The sequence below is a fragment of the Triticum urartu genome, chromosome 6A (genome assembly GCF_056163025.1).
Source record: "Triticum urartu cultivar PI428250 chromosome 6A, HENAU_Tu73, whole genome shotgun sequence".
In the NCBI taxonomy this organism is placed as follows: domain Eukaryota; kingdom Viridiplantae; phylum Streptophyta; class Magnoliopsida; order Poales; family Poaceae; genus Triticum; species Triticum urartu.
The window spans coordinates 184,745,528-184,761,071 of NC_141878.1; the positions used below are offsets into that span (position 1 = coordinate 184,745,528).

The following is a 15,544-nucleotide window of genomic DNA, read 5'->3' on the forward strand; positions in this document are numbered from 1 at the left end:
AGTTCATTATAGAATCCAGACTAAGATAACAAAGCAGAAGAGACAAAAAGAAGAATCTTCATCTCCCAACACGAAGGAGCCGTGGAACAGCTTCACCCTGAAATCCTCGACGCCCCTGCTCTCCAACCGTGCGCCGCTATGAAGACCTCCTTCGCAACCTGTTCAACCTGCCTTACGCCCACTTTCATTCATTTTATTTTTTCTTAGTTTTTCTGCAACACATTACAATCATGCAACCATTTAATGATCATGCTAACTGGAACGCAGGGATCGGTAACCCTGCTATTATCAAACACAACTTTGTTTCTAAGTTTTCATAATGTCCAGAAGATAGCAGAAAACCCAACTGTCATAAGATCTCTGTCACTTTTATTAAACTTTCTGATCCAGATCCCAAACAAGTGTTGGATGTTATCATGGATGTCATGCATACCAAACAAGCATTTCATGGCCATCCACAACAATCTTGCAATCGAACAATGAAAGAACAGATGATTAATATCTTCTTCCCTCCCACGAAATGAACATTTACTATCTCCAGACCACCCCCTCTAATCAAGTTATTTTTAGTTAGAATGCCCCCTCTCGAAGCGAGCCACATGAACACTTTGACCCGAGGGGGCATTTTAACTTTCCATGAAAGTTGGGTGGGTACTGGGTACCTTTATTTTTTTGAGACATAGTTCTTTTTTTGACGGTATTTTGAGACATAGCTGTGTGGGTACCTGAACCCAGCTTGACCCGACCGGGCCTTTTATACCTGGCGTGTTTTGTTTTTCGAATTATATGTGCCGTGGGCTGAAAATTATTGTCTGCGACCCGGCCCAGGGAAGTAGGAAATCAGACCCGGGTAGCAGTTCGACCTCTATCGCCTCGCCGCCGCCCTGCACCCCTGTCTGTCGGCGAACCGGTGAGGACTCCGCGCCCCTTTCGCTCGCCGAGCTTGCCGCACCGCTCGCCCGCTCGCCTCGCGCTTACTGGGCCCTGGAGTTTGTGTCTTCCACTAGGGACCCCAAGCGTGATATCCCTCCCAGGGAGGCGCCAGTGGCGAAGGCCATGGGGGCGGAGCTGCGGCGCGACGACATGGCGGAGGCGGCGGTGAAGCCCATCCGCGACTCCGTGGCGTTCCGGTTCGTCGAGCACGTGCTCCAGTCCGTGCGGATGGTATGTACCCTGCACTCATGTAGCTCTGCATTTTTGGTATGAGTGTTGTGAGACCGGGGAGGCCGAGGAGTAGGGGAAACGCTCCTTTTGTTGCTGGCTCGTCGGCCTCAAACGTTAGCGTTTTACAGCCGGGATTGCATTCGCTGGTAGAAATAGACTCTCAAGCTTCCACTGGTACTTTTATTCTTTGTTCGCTGGCTTTGATTTTAGAGAACTCGAGTTGGAGCTGTGGATGGCTGCTGGTAAAATTGGTGTTGGTGCAGCTTTTAGAGCTGTTGCTTTGGACTCCAAATTCCTAGTGCAGATCCCCCATTTGAGGGTGGGTCGCAATCGCGGAGCCGGAATAGCTTACTACGGCACTTCATATCATAAATCAATCAAGATTATGCACATTGAAAACCCCCTTAAATCAGTAATCCTATTGGAAAACCTCTCAGGCAACAAATGGTTCAGCACTTCAGATATGGTACTATATTAAAGAATGGATTTGTTAATTCTCATCTAGACGAGGAATAATAAAGTATCATCTATGTTAGGAAATATGCAACTTGTATTCCCATGAGGCCATAGGCCGATATATATATACATGTACAGGTGTGGAACTTATGCAGGAAACCCCTTATACAACGGGATAAATACAAAGGGGTACATGACTTATCTAACACCCCCCCTCAAACTCATGGTGGATGAACAACACTGAGTTTGGAGAGATAACCTGATCCTGCAACACTGAGCACTCACCCTCTACACAGTCAGGTACATCCCCATGGGTTCTGGACTCTGGAGCTTCTTTTCATATGTCTTCTCATTCTTCCACTTTGTCCTCTCTTCGATCACTCGATTCTCCTATTCATGTCCTCACTGCTGATGGTACTCCCCTTTCTGTTGCTAGTAGAGGCCATCTTACTACTCCTTCTTATTCTGTTCCTCATGTTGCTCATGTTCCTCGACTTACCATGAATTTGTTTTCTGCTGGACAACTTACGGATTCTGGTTGTCGCGTCATCCTTGACGTTGACTCTTGTTCTGTCCAGGACCGTCACACGCACACTCTGGTTGGGGCTGGCCCTCGCCGCTGTGATTCTCAGGGTCTTTGGGAGTTGGACTGGCTTCATGTTCCTTCTGCTGCCACCACCATCGCCAGTTCTCCCGCTTCTGTTGCCTCCGTCACTGGTTCCTTCCAGCAGTGGCATCATCGACTTGGTCATCTGTGTGGTTCTCGGTTGTCTTCTTTAGTTCGTCGAGGCCTTCTGGGGTCTGTCTCAGGAGATGTCTCTTTAGAGTGTCAGGGTTGTCGTCTTGGCAAGCAGATTCAGTTACCATATTCACATAGTGAGTCCGTGTCTAAGCGTCTTTTTGATTTAGTCCATTCTGATGTATGGGGTCCGGCCCCTTTCGCTTCGAAAGGTGGTCATAAATACTATATTATTTTCATAGATGATTTCTCTCGTTACACATGGCTTTATTTCATGACTTCTCGTTCTGAGGTGTTGTCTATTTATAAGCGTTTTGCTGGCATGGTTCATACTCAGTTCTCTTCACCCATTCGTGTTTTTCGTGCTGATTCTGCTGGCGAATATATCTCTAAGATGTTGCGTGGTGTTCTTGCTGAGCACGGGACTCTCTCTCAATTCTCTTGTCCTGGTGCTCATGCTCAGAATGGTGTGGCTGAGCGAAAGCATCGACATCTTCTTGAGACGGCTCGTGCATTGATGATTGCTGCCTCTCTCCCGCCTCATTTTTGGGCTGAGGCCGTCTCCACATCCACCTATCTTATCAATATACAGCCTTCCGCTGCTCTACAGGGTGGTGTTCCTTTCGAGCGACTTTTTGATCGTTCTCCCGATTATTCGATGCTTCGTTCGTTTGGTTGTGTTTGCTATGTGCTTCTTGCCCCTCGCGAACGCACCAAACTGACCGCTCGGTCTGTTGAGTGTGTCTTCTTAGGCTACAGTGATGAGCATAAGGGGTATCGTTGTTGGGATCCTATTGGTCGTCGGATGCGTATCTCTCGAGATGTGACTTTTGAAGAGTCTCGTCCCTTCTACCCACGCCCATCTTCCTCGACTTTTTCAGTGCAGGATATCTCTTTCCTCACTTTTCCTGACTCACTTATCACCCCTGCCGACACTGTACCTTTCCGTTCCACTTCCTCTCCTTCTCCACATCTAGTTGCCTTGCAGCCACCATCCTCCCCGGTCTCCTCGCCTCGCATGTCACCGGGTTCTCCACCCTCATCTCCGGTGACTTCCTCCCCGGTCTCCTCTCCCAGCCTGTCACCGGATTCTACACCTTCATCTCCGGTGACTTCTTCGTCGCCACCCCCTGATTCTACCTTGCCGATTCTTCCTTCTATTATTCCATCTCTTCCTCAGCATTACACTCGTCGTCCCCGACCAGTTGATGCCTCTGTGGATGGGTCGTCATCTTCCTCTCAGCCTACTTATGGCTTGCGTTCTCGTCCTCGTCCGCCTGTTGATCGCTTTGGATTTCCCACTACTGGTGCTGCTGTTCTTGAGCCGACTTCTTACCGTCAGGCTGTTGTTCATCCTGAATGGCAGTTTGCGATGGCAAAGGAGATTGCTGCTCTTGAACGCACTGGTACCTGGGATCTTGTTTCTCTTCCTCCCGGAGTCCGTCCGATCACTTGTAAGTGGGTCTACAAGGTTAAGACTCGCTCCGATGGTTCTCTTGAGCGTCACAAAGCTCGTCTTGTGGCTCGTGGTTTTCAGCAGGAGCATGGTCGTGATTATGACGAGACTTTTGCTCCTGTGGCTCATATGACCACTGTTCGTACACTTCTTGCCGTTGCCTCTGCACGCCACTGGTCTATATCTCAGCTTGATGTTAAGAATGCCTTTCTTAATGGTGAGCTGCGTGAGGAGGTGTACATGCAGCCACCACCTGGGTATTCTGTTCCTGATGGCATGGTATGTCGTCTTCGTCGCTCTCTCTATGGCCTTAAGCAAGCCCCCCGCGCCTGGTTTGAGCGCTTTGCCTCTGTGATCACTGCTGCTGGTTTTTTAGCCAGTGCTCATGATCCAGCATTGTTTATTCACCTTTCTCCTCGTGGACGGACTCTTCTTCTTCTTTATGTTGATGACATGATCATCACGGGGGATGACCCCGAGTATATTGCCTTTGTAAAGGCCCGTCTTAGTGAGCAGTTTCTTATGTCTGATCTTGGACCTCTTCGCTACTTTCTTGGGATTGAAATCTCTTCTACCTCTGATGGCTTTTTTATCTCCCAGGAAAAGTATATCCAGGATCTTCTTGCTCGTGCTGCTCTTACTGACGAGCGCGTTGTTGAGACTCCTATGGAGCTCAATGTTCACCTCCGTGCTACTGATGGTGATCCTCTCCCTGATCCGACGCGTTATCGTCATCTTGTTGGCAGTCTTGTCTATCTAGCTGTCACTCGTCCGGACATATCTTATCCGGTTCATATTCTGAGTCAGTTTGTCTCTGCCCCCACCTCGGTTCACTATAGTCATCTTCTTCGTGTTCTTCGATATCTTCGAGGCACGATCTCTCACCGTCTATTCTTTCCTCGCTCCAGTTCTTTACAGCTCCAGGCCTATTCGGATGCTACGTGGGCTAGTGATCTTTCCGATCGCCGTTCACTTTCTGCTTACTGTGTTTTTCTTGGTGGTTCTCTCATTGCCTGGAAGACGAAGAAACAGCTTGCAGTTTCCCGTTCGAGTGCCGAGGCTGAGTTGCGAGCCATGGCTCTTTTGACGGCAGAGGTGACTTGGTTACGGTGGTTACTTCAGGATTTTGGTGTTTCTGTCACTACACCGACTCTGCTTCTATCTGACAGTACAGGTGCTATCAGCATTGCACGTGATCCTGTGAAGCATGAGCTCACCAAGCATATTGGTGTTGATGCTTTCTATGTGCGTGCTGCTGTGCAGGATCAGGTTATTGCTCTTCAGTATGTGCCTTCCGAGTTACAGTTGGCGGATTTCCTGACGAAGGCTCAGACTAGAGCACAACATGGCTTTTATCTCTTCAAACTCAGTGTTGTTCATCCACCATGAGTTTGAGGGGGGGTGTTAGAGTTATAATATAAGTCATGTACCCCTTTGTATTTATCCCGTTGTATGAGGGGTTTCCTGCATATGTTCCACACCTGTACATGTATATATATACCGGCCTATGGCCTCATGGGAATACAAGTTGCCTATTCCTAACACTTGTATCTACCCAACATTCAGGGCATCCGTTGTGTAATATTGAAATCAATATAGCAAATGCATTCGCTTATCATCATTTATAAATAATGCATCTCTTTAGAATAATATTGACACATCTAGTAACGGGTTCAAGTTCGAAATTCAAGGCTGTTATTGACGGTGAGGGAGACTGCCAGATGGATGTGCAGTGTGAGTGTTAGGGAAATTGGAAGGTGATTATTTTCCTATGGATGCAATTTTGTAATGCCATTGTGGGTTAGGCAGCAAGGTGCGTGTTATTTCTTCTATTCATACCTGAAAATCACTTCGGAGCTTCCAGACGTTCCATTTTTCTGCTGGCGAACAGATAGATTCATTCGGCGTCAGACATTACCTTTTCTAGGTTTTTAGAGAGTACTTGTTATTTCTATAGATATGCATTTTATGGAGGACTGCCATAAGTCCATAACCGACTCGCTAGATAGAATAATACGCATGTTGTTTATGGACATCATTTGAAGTTCTTTCCTGTTCTGATTGCTTATCGAGCATCTCTTCAAGCAGATCTTATTGCTGTATATATGCATTCTACCAAGAGTGACTGTCATACCATACTAGCTAGAGATACAACCTAAAGTACTGTTGTCCGTGGGCAATTTATGTTGTGTGAAAATCCGTTCCTGTTTTGACTAAGCTTATCGAGTAATTCACTCTTCAGCTTGATCCCATACCAAGAGGAGTCCATGGCGGGCATGGTTTTTCTTGGGTGGCATTAATCAACAATATATATTTCAAGAATGCCTTTCGAACCATTGACACGCTTGTCTTTGATTTAGGATCCGTTTCTAGTTGACCCATATGACATGGATCAATATAATAAGATGGTAAGCACTCTAGACACTAGCAAGAAAAAGACTCCTGATGAAGAGGCTTTGTATGTGGTAAGATATTGATCCTGTTTTCATCCATCTACCATTTTTGTATTTAACATCGCTTCTAATAAAATGCACATATTGCCTATTTTTCCAGACGACTTTGAAGGCATTGTCAGAAGCAGTATCCAAAATAGACATCACGTACCATCATTTGCTTTTGAACAATGTAATGTCATATTGAGTACTACTCTTGCATCTCCGTTTCGTTTGTCGAGTTACTTGGATCTCACTAAAAACATGCATTTCAGATATTTACCGTCCGCATCTGGTACTTGCAAAGAGATACATTGGATGCTTTCTTAGACCTAATAACCAGATTGGTATTCTTCTAATTGCACTTACATTATTTCCTGCATAATCTGCTTATGGCTGTCTGACTAATTGATTATTTGTCCATCCAGGCTGCAGTGGCAGATCAGTATCTCAGAGAATGTTTGCAGATGCTTGTGAACAACTTTACTCCGCCTCTTGTTCAACGCAATGAGCTGCCTAGATGGGCGGTTTCAAGGAAGAAGGATATTTTTTTTCATCTGTGTGAGAGTTTGAAAACAATCTCCGATACTGTACCCTTAGCACCAAGGATATTAAGGGATATAATAGATCGGAGTATGCCGAAGTTATTTGATAACAAAGCTGTACGTGTGGACACTATTGTATCATCTGTTTGCATAGTAATTGTGTTTTATTTTATGTCTTGCATTTCCTTATTTGTGTGAACTCCTAGGCCAACAATACATAAATGCTGAAAAAGGATCTTGGTCGCTCCAGTTCACCTGCCAATTAGCGTTAAATCTGCAGATCCTACACGCCTACATTTTCGATAATTGCAGATCTTTTTAATGCCAACGCCGACTTGTTATCGTTTAGCTTCTGTATGTTTATGTGAAGGTCTTTTCTGTCTTATAAGCCTCTTCTATATCAAGTGGTAGTTTGCATCGTGCTACCTTACATCAGCTTTGTGTTGACAATATATGATTCCTAATTGTGTCACTTATACATGGAAAAGTCAACCACCAACGTTGTTCATTATTTCATAGAGCACTGTTTCTTATGTCTTTGCAGAAGATGGTCTCGTTTGTCGAATGCATGTTGGGGCTAGATACTGACAGAATGGGGGACCTTATTGGGGCTACATTGCTGGCGAAAGTTGTGGATCTACTTACGGAGTTGGATGTATGCTCATTCTTTGTGTCGCCACTGTTTTTTCTATCCTGCAACTAATTCTTGACATTTGTTGATTGGTGAACTTTGCAGGTTAATATAACCTGGGAAGATATTATTCAAGGGGAGCATAACAAAGGTATATTTGAAATGGAGCTTGAAGATTTGGATGAGGATGAGGATGGCCTTGGACAAGCGGGAACAAAGGTTCATGCATTGTACTTAAAACTTATGCCTATCTAATTGTGTAGCATTAATAGTGAAGTTGCTGACTCAGTACTCATTTTGTCGGCTAGGTCCTTTTTGGAGGAAATGCATGTGCCGAAAAGCTTGACAGTTTAATGGTTGTTGTATGCGAGCACCTTAAGTCATGTGCGGAGCGTGGGTACCTAGATAAGGTGAGTATGTACTATGCACTATACACTGCTCTTTGGAAAGAAAAAGACAGTTAATCATATTTTAGTACCCGTAACTTAATTCTCCTACTCCATCCAGTTCGCGAGTAAGTTTTGTTTTGAACATATCTTCAGTCAAACTTTTAAAGCTTTGAACCATGTTCACCTTGGTAGTTTCACTTTGGGACATGACCATGTTCACCTTGGTATTTTCGCTTTGTGACTGCCAATATTTAGAGTGGTTACTTGAAAACCATATGTATATTTGTCTCGAAAAGTAGCTCTAGAATGTTATAGTTATCTTGGGTTTTATGCATAAACCCTATTACTCCCTCCGTAAACTAATATAAGAGTGTTTAGATTACTAATATAGTGATCTAAACACTCTTACATTAGTTTACAGAGGGAGTACAAATTAGTTGTCAAAGTTAAAATCTTGAAGAACGTGTCAATGTAAAAAATGCCATCCTTTTTGTGAACTTCATGGAGTAGTGCAAACAAGGAAATATAACTGTTGAAGCTGATTGATATATATTTTTTAATCTGTCATTTCTCACGTTCTGGTTCGAACTGGTCAGGAATTTGACATTCTGAAGACTATTTCGAGCATCTGTGCTGAGGGTGCACAGATCAAAATTTTGCCAGGTCAGGATTGGCTTGTATCTCACTTTGCTTTTCACTTCACCTTCTTATATTTTATCCTATTGTTGTAACTTTGCAGTTTATCATGTTCTATGCCTGCTCACTGGATCCTAAAATCTGCGGTCTTGGATTTGCTTTTTTTCTTACCGACATTTTTTTGAACAAGGAAGAGGATCCAATTTCAAGGTATGTCTTAGCATGTGAGGAATACATTGTATGATCACAGCTTACTTTATATGTTGCGATGATTCATCGATTCTTTGCTTTGTTGCCATACTTTGCTTTAGTCATGTTTGGCAAGTTTGATAATCTTGTGGCTGGTGTTTGCATTGTGACAACAGTTGCGTCGAGACATGTCTCTCTATCAAGTTGCCACAATTGTGGCAAGAAATGTTTACACAGACAATTCATGCACACACCCGTCATATTTTCTCTGGCTACAGTCAGTAGTATATTCTGTTATGATCCCCATTTATAGCATAAGCTCGTACAGGTTGAAGAAATGCTAATTACCACTCATGTTTTGAAATACAGAATGTCTGCAGTTTCGTATGTTGGAAGCTATTTGTCTCGGGCAAGGTTTATTTCCGCTGATACGGTTCTTGGCATACTCAAAAAGTGTGTAAAGGAATTTATCTCTCTGTAATTTGCCTGATGTTCTTCTCAGATCTAAAATCATTGTTATTCGCTTTACCCAGATTAGTGGATTGGTGCGATGAATATTGTGTCCTTCAGAACAGAGGGACCACAGCCAATCCGAATCATCAAATATTTTACGCGACCTGTCAGGTTAGTTATTCCACCATATTCTTTTTACAACATCGAGGTTTTCGGGTGGTGGTGGGGGAGTCGGTGGGTGGGTATGTATGTCTGGGCACTGGACCAAATTCATTTGTTAAATCGTGGGGGTATGTACATTTAGTGTTGGTTTCATTTTTGGCATCATACTCTCTAAGCACTTATTTTCATATTTGTAAATCTGCAGGCTGTGATGTATGTCCTTTGCTTTCGCTTGAGATCTATTATGGATTATCCGAATCTTAAAGCACAGCTTTTTCAATTGTCTTTTGGATTTATCTTGAACCACCGACTGGAACCTCTAAAGGTCTGTATGACATGCATTCTGTGTCACCTTTGATAATATGCTCCCTTCACATATCTCCATGAGTGGCGCATTTTGATGTTTGGTGTCATTAACTGGGAAATACCATGCTATGTTGGCGGTTCACGTTTTCTTTTGTTATTACTAGGTGTGCTTGCCTTCAATAGTAAACGAGTTCCTGAGACAGGCCAAGGATGCCGGATTATTCGCTGCATCCATGTATTCAGCAGCTGAAGATGCAATCGAATCTGATTTGTCCAGGGCTTTTGGAGGAATCAACAGACTTGACACCTTCTTCCCATTTGATCCTTACCTGCTAAAAGAATCAGACAGGTTTGCTAAAAGAATCAGACAGGAGTACTTTTGAAACGTATTACAGCGGCATTGAACCACTGCTCTTTGCATTGTTTGTGCCATGTGGATTATACAGTGTCTAGCAAGCCTTGTTGCTGCTGCTGTTGGACTTTTCTTAGGTTTCAGAACTATTACTTTGACAAAAGCTGTTTGGGATTTCAGTTTTTTTTTTGAAAGTGGATTTCAGTTTCTGTTATCTGTATCTTGAGAAGAGTTTCTAGTCATCCTCGTTATATTAACTTTTGCTCTGCTTGTACCTGCAGATACATCCGTCCAAATTTCGAGTTCTGGTCCATGGTCAAGTGTAACATCCCAAATTTTCAATTTGGAATGTTATACATTAGATCATCATGCATATCATATTTTATTTTGCTTTTGGTTTTGATTCTAGAAAATCCTAAGCAACTCAAGGACCCACGGAGAGAGTTGGGGATTTCGTTATTTACATATTTGAGTTTTCTTAAATTATGTAAACAAGATCATTTGATTTTATTTATTTTATCATCAATTATTTCTATTACAAACATATGAGAGAGGGAATAAAATGACTTTTCCAAAATATAGAAATATTGAGGATTTAATAAAAAAATCAAATAAGATTTATTTCGGAGTTTTTCGGTATTTTTATTTGAATTTAGGAAAAATGCGCGTTTTTCAAAGTTGTAGTTTGGGCCCAGATAAATGTTCACTTTATCGGGCTTGATTTTAGGAACCCGGGAAAATTTATTTCGTGATTTTTGAGTCCGTTTAGTATTTCTTTTTATTTTTCTTCCGAGCGGATTTATTAAAAAAAAACGCGGAACCGACTTTGGGCCGTACTCGGCCAGGACTCCCTGGCCGGGGCCTTTATAAGCCGCAGCCCCGGACGAGAGAGAGCCCAGCCGCCGAAACCCTAGGGCCCAGCCGCCGCCACCAACCCGAGCCGCCGCCACCGTTGCCGCCCGCCGCCGCCGCTGCCGGAGTTGCGCGCCGCCCGAGGTTCGCCGCCGCCTCGTTTTTCGTGCTGTTAAAAAAAAAATTCTGTTCGTCGTTTTTCTTTTTCGTCGGATTTTTCGCGGTTATTTTCTGATCGCGATTTCTGATCCGATTTTCGTTTTAGTATAACTTTTCGCTCGTTTATCGGAATCAGGCGATTGAATCGCCTGGAGTTTCGTCTCGAAACCTTCTTTCCGAATAATCAACTTAAACAAGTTTTTGCTACTGTAAAATTTGGCTTAGATCCAGATTACTAGAACGAAGTTGTTTTCTTTCGCAGTTTGATTTCTTTTGCTTCGTTCGATTTGATTCTTTTTGCAAACCAGGGTTCTTAAGTTGAACTTTCTGGTTAGATCTTCTATTTGCGTTTTACCTGTGCATTAGATGAGTACTTATTGTATGCTTGTTTGTTTGTCTGCGATAGAATACCCGGAATGCGCCGCCTGTTACGTTGAATCTTTAGGTTTCGCGGGTCATCAGCAATGCAAGTAACACTTTGATTATACCTTTTCTACAACCCAGTTTTATTGCATTAGATCAATCCTCACACGTTGCATGATTATGATCTAATTAAATTGTAGGATGGGAAGTAGATGAGGTAGTACCTATTACCTGTTTATTATCAAACCTTTGGGAGTTACTTCTACGTTTGCTTATTATGCCATGCTATGCTAGTAGACGTGGATTGGGTGAGTGATATCCATGACAGATGTGAGATTGCTAATTAATGGTTTATCTAAGGTGGCAACCTAACACACATCTGGGTGGATGAGGTACCTGGGGTTTCCAGGACTTGCCTGTTTTTCTTTTGGACCGCCACCTAGGCTTAAAGGGATCATGAGATTATTCATACTAGAAACTTCCGTGTGCAGCCACAAGCCATTATGGGCTCTGGCATAGTTGATTAAGTTGTGCGAACTCTTACAGTGGTAGACTAGAAGATGTAGGGGATGTAGGTGGTACGGTCTACCCGATCGTAAGGTGCTAGCGCTTCTGAAAGACTATGTCTCGGTCATCCGTTTCTCAAACACCCTGTAGTGCGAGAAACCAAACGGAGGCGATCGAGTCTTGTGGGGAAAAGTGTGTAAACCTCTGCAGAGTGTAACAAACTAATCATGGTTAGCCGTGTCCCCGGTTATGGACATCTTGAGTATCTAGTACCTGGATTATCATGTGAATCTCAACATGTTACTCTAAATTAAATTTTGTTGGGTTTTATTGATGTTACTTTAATTAGGATTGAGAATGCTGTCAACCATTTTTAATGTTTAACAACCACTATGATAGTAATTAAATTTATTCCTTTGAAGTAGGGAAAAATTGGCTTTACGCAAAAACTGTAACCATAGAGCTTTCCACCAGCCAAATATGCATATAGTATAGTTGTTGCATTCCATTACTCTCTATGTGTTACCTTGCCAGTATATTCCATGTGCTGACCCGTTTTCGGGCTGCAACGTTAATGTTGTAGACTTTTCAGACGACGATTAAGGAGTTTTTAGGTCGTGGTTCTATACTCAGTGATGCCGTTGGAGTTGATGGACTCACCTATCTTCCAAGCCTTCCGCTGTTATCGTTATTAGATGACCTTAAGCCATATTTATTGTAATAAGTTTTCTTTTGAGGCACTCGATGTAATAAGTGTGTGATTGCTACTCTGCTATAAATCCTCCGAGTACTGTGTGGTGTCAGTATTACTGATCTAGAGATGACACCGGAGTACAGAGATCAGACTGTTTGAGGTCTGGTCGCTACATCAAGACGACATACAACAACGACAAGGACGATGACGACGATGAGCTGCCGGACCTTGATGCCCCTGAAATGAACGTGGGCAGCTTGGATGATCATGTCGAAATAGATATCAACAGCGACGACGACAAGCTGGAGTACTCGATGAACAAGATGTCTATAACCCCGCACCGCTCCTCCTACCACGGGATGGCCGCGGACGGTGGCGATGCTGGCCTCAGCATGCCCGCGAGGATCAGACCTTCGGCGAGCCCCCCGTCACGGTGGGCCATGTCAGGCTCACCGTAGGTTGAAGAGACATCTGAGCCGAGTGTACAACTAGGCATGCCTATCAAACTGATACGGGGAGCTTCCTTTGGTAGTCTGTGTAGTAGGGTTAAACGGCCCATTCAATTCGCAATGTATTCAAGCCCAAGCAAGTACTCCCTTCATCCCATAATGTAAGACATTAGTGTCAGAAAACATCGTACATTATGGGACGGAGTAGTAGTACATATATATTTTTTGGGTTGAAAGTGTAAGGGCAGATGTTGCTAGAAAACGCTAGTTGTTGAGTGGCTGTGAGATTGTATATACTGGTGACAGCAGTGCAGTAGTAGGTCCTGTTGATTCCTGTTACGTATCTTCATCTTGTAAATGGAAGAGTGTAACACGTCCTCCGCAGCCGGCTCCTGCAAGCTGTAGGTGGAAGAGAAGCCCCGAAATCTTCCGTGCTCCCCGCCGCCAGCACCGATCAGCAGTTTTTTGCTACTGATTGCAAGTGGCAATGATAAGCTGCCTGCCTGTCTGGTTAGCGCCACTGCTTTGCGGTCGTGTTGAGCAGTCTCCCCTTGCCCATCCGTATCTTTTTCCTTGGAGCCAGTGGTGGACACCCCAAAAGAGTGTTGTCTGTGTATACACATCTCATCGTAGCTAGCTAGCTTTTGTCCGCTGCGAAGCGTACGTGGTCGACTTCACGTCAGTGTCTAACAAGAACACCACCTCCCGGCCAATACGTCCGTGATCTCTTGAGGTTTGCCTGCCATGTAATGGCCGGTCTTGACTAAATTGTCCAAACTAATTGTCGAAGCTAATAATAATAAGGCACAAGTGCTCTGGAGTGGAAATTAGCTAGACAATAGCCACGTGGTGGACTAAAAAGACAAATACTATGTTAGAGCAACTCTAGCAGATCCCTTATAATCTCGTACCGTGAAATTGATTTACAGGGTGGAGTAGGACATGGGACACGAGGCGCCACCATCTCCCGTGCCTTACTCTTTCTCGTCGAAACTCATGACATCGACGTCGCCGGTCGAGGTGAGGTCCACAATAGGATATACCCCTCATTGCCGGAGCCCGACACCTCCACGACTTGGTTGTGGTGCCGGGGAATGCCGGTCATCCATAATGGCTCTGCAGCGGCGTGTGACCCCACCTCCGCGGTCTTGGCCGTGAGGATTGCAGCTGCTTCCCGCACCCTCTGCCTAGCACGGCGGGCAAGTCGCACCATAATACCAGACGGGCTAGGACCATGCATGCCACTGTTTACATCCGACTCGGACCCCAACGCCGCAGGGAAGATGTACCATGGGCGATGTTCATCACACATAGTTTGTTGCTACCGTGTGCGGTTGGGGGCTTAATAACACCTATTTGCACTAGTACAAGTGTCATCACACAACCCAACAATTAAGTTTAAACTAAATCAATACTCAAAGAAGCATGCCAACATGTCACCGAATATCAAATCAGTTAGTTACTAAACTCCTAGTCCACGTGTATGGACCAATGTATATGGACAGGAAGAAGCTACGTACGTGACCAATTGTGTCATGCGTGACACATGAAGAATGGGAAGTGTCAACGGGGTATCGTGCATGCTTTCATGCTCGGCCACAGGATTGGGAATAATTAATTAAGTGAACTCCCCTCTAGAAGATCACATAATTTTTAAAGCAATATACTAACCTGCAGATGCCATCTTTAAAGGATCATCGCAGGTAGATGCTTACTCGGGGAGTATGTATTCCAGACAGGCAGGTGACTTGGCTGCAGCTAGTCCATGTCCTTTCAAGATGCCAGGGTTGTTTCTTCTAGAAGCTGACCCCCTACTTGGTGCATGGCCTCTAAGGATGATCAGGCAACCGGCGTCACCCTGTTATTTTATTATTTCTTTTTTCTAGGAAACCTGCTGCGTATCTTTATTGATTTTTTTATTAAGGGTTAATGGTGGCATAATAATGATGTTTCATTTCTAGAATTAAAAGGGTACGTAAGTGTGATTGATAAGGTGGCGTGCTTCTGATTGGTAGTTTTTCGGTGGTAAATAAGCAAGTTATAATTAAGTAACATCACTTGTCCATCCTCTCTTTGTTTATTTAGTTTTATTGGCATGAAAATGGTTGCATAATAAAAGTTGTAACAAGAGGAACGTGTTCAAATTACATTATAGTTGTTCTACAAGTAGTACTGGTACGACTACAAGAGAAGACCATCACGACAAACATTTATAAATGCTCTAATTTAGGCCATACTAAATTTTACTAAGAAGGCATGGATACTAAATAATAAAATAGAGTTAAATTTATCACAGATTGCAACTAAGAAGATATGACAATTATTTTTTAATAGGGCAAAAGATGTCAGTAGTCACGACTTTAGGCGAAAAGAGGAATATATTCTTTACATTTTATAGTAAGAAATGTGAAGGTTTCTTTTCTAGAACTGGTAGTGCTATGTTTGAGACATGTATGTGTTAGTAATTTATTCTAATTAAGGATCAATTCCAATTGCATCGTGTTAAAGCTTTTTTCTTGCATTTTTACAACGAAAGGGATTTGTAATTCATGTTAGTACGCTTTACCAGTCTATCAGTCCAATTTCATGTGATACAATACATCTAAGAAT

The 15,544-nt window shown here is 43.5% G+C and overlaps 1 protein-coding gene across 2 annotated transcripts; it reads left to right on the forward strand.

The window, feature by feature from the left end:
• Positions 1–810: 810 nt before the first annotated feature.
• Positions 811–12,730, forward strand: LOC125512117 (uncharacterized). Of its 2 annotated transcripts, XM_048677183.2 has the most exons (11): positions 811–1,164; positions 6,176–6,280; positions 6,369–6,440; positions 6,523–6,594; positions 6,676–6,909; positions 7,337–7,447; positions 7,529–7,642; positions 7,732–7,833; positions 8,409–8,475; positions 8,552–8,658; positions 9,007–9,090. In XM_048677183.2, exons 1-10 carry the CDS (start codon positions 1,057–1,059, stop codon positions 8,584–8,586), a joined length of 1,020 nt encoding a protein of 339 aa, XP_048533140.2. In that variant the 5' UTR covers positions 811–1,056; the 3' UTR covers positions 8,587–8,658; positions 9,007–9,090. The 2 variants fall into 2 exon arrangements, with proteins under 2 accessions (XP_048533140.2, XP_087383490.1); XM_087527364.1 differs by lacking the exons at positions 811–1,164; positions 6,176–6,280; positions 6,369–6,440; ... (3 more) ...; positions 7,529–7,642; positions 7,732–7,833 and adding exons at positions 9,171–9,261; positions 9,458–9,577; positions 9,723–9,907; positions 10,192–12,730.
• Positions 12,731–15,544: the final 2,814 nt, after the last annotated feature.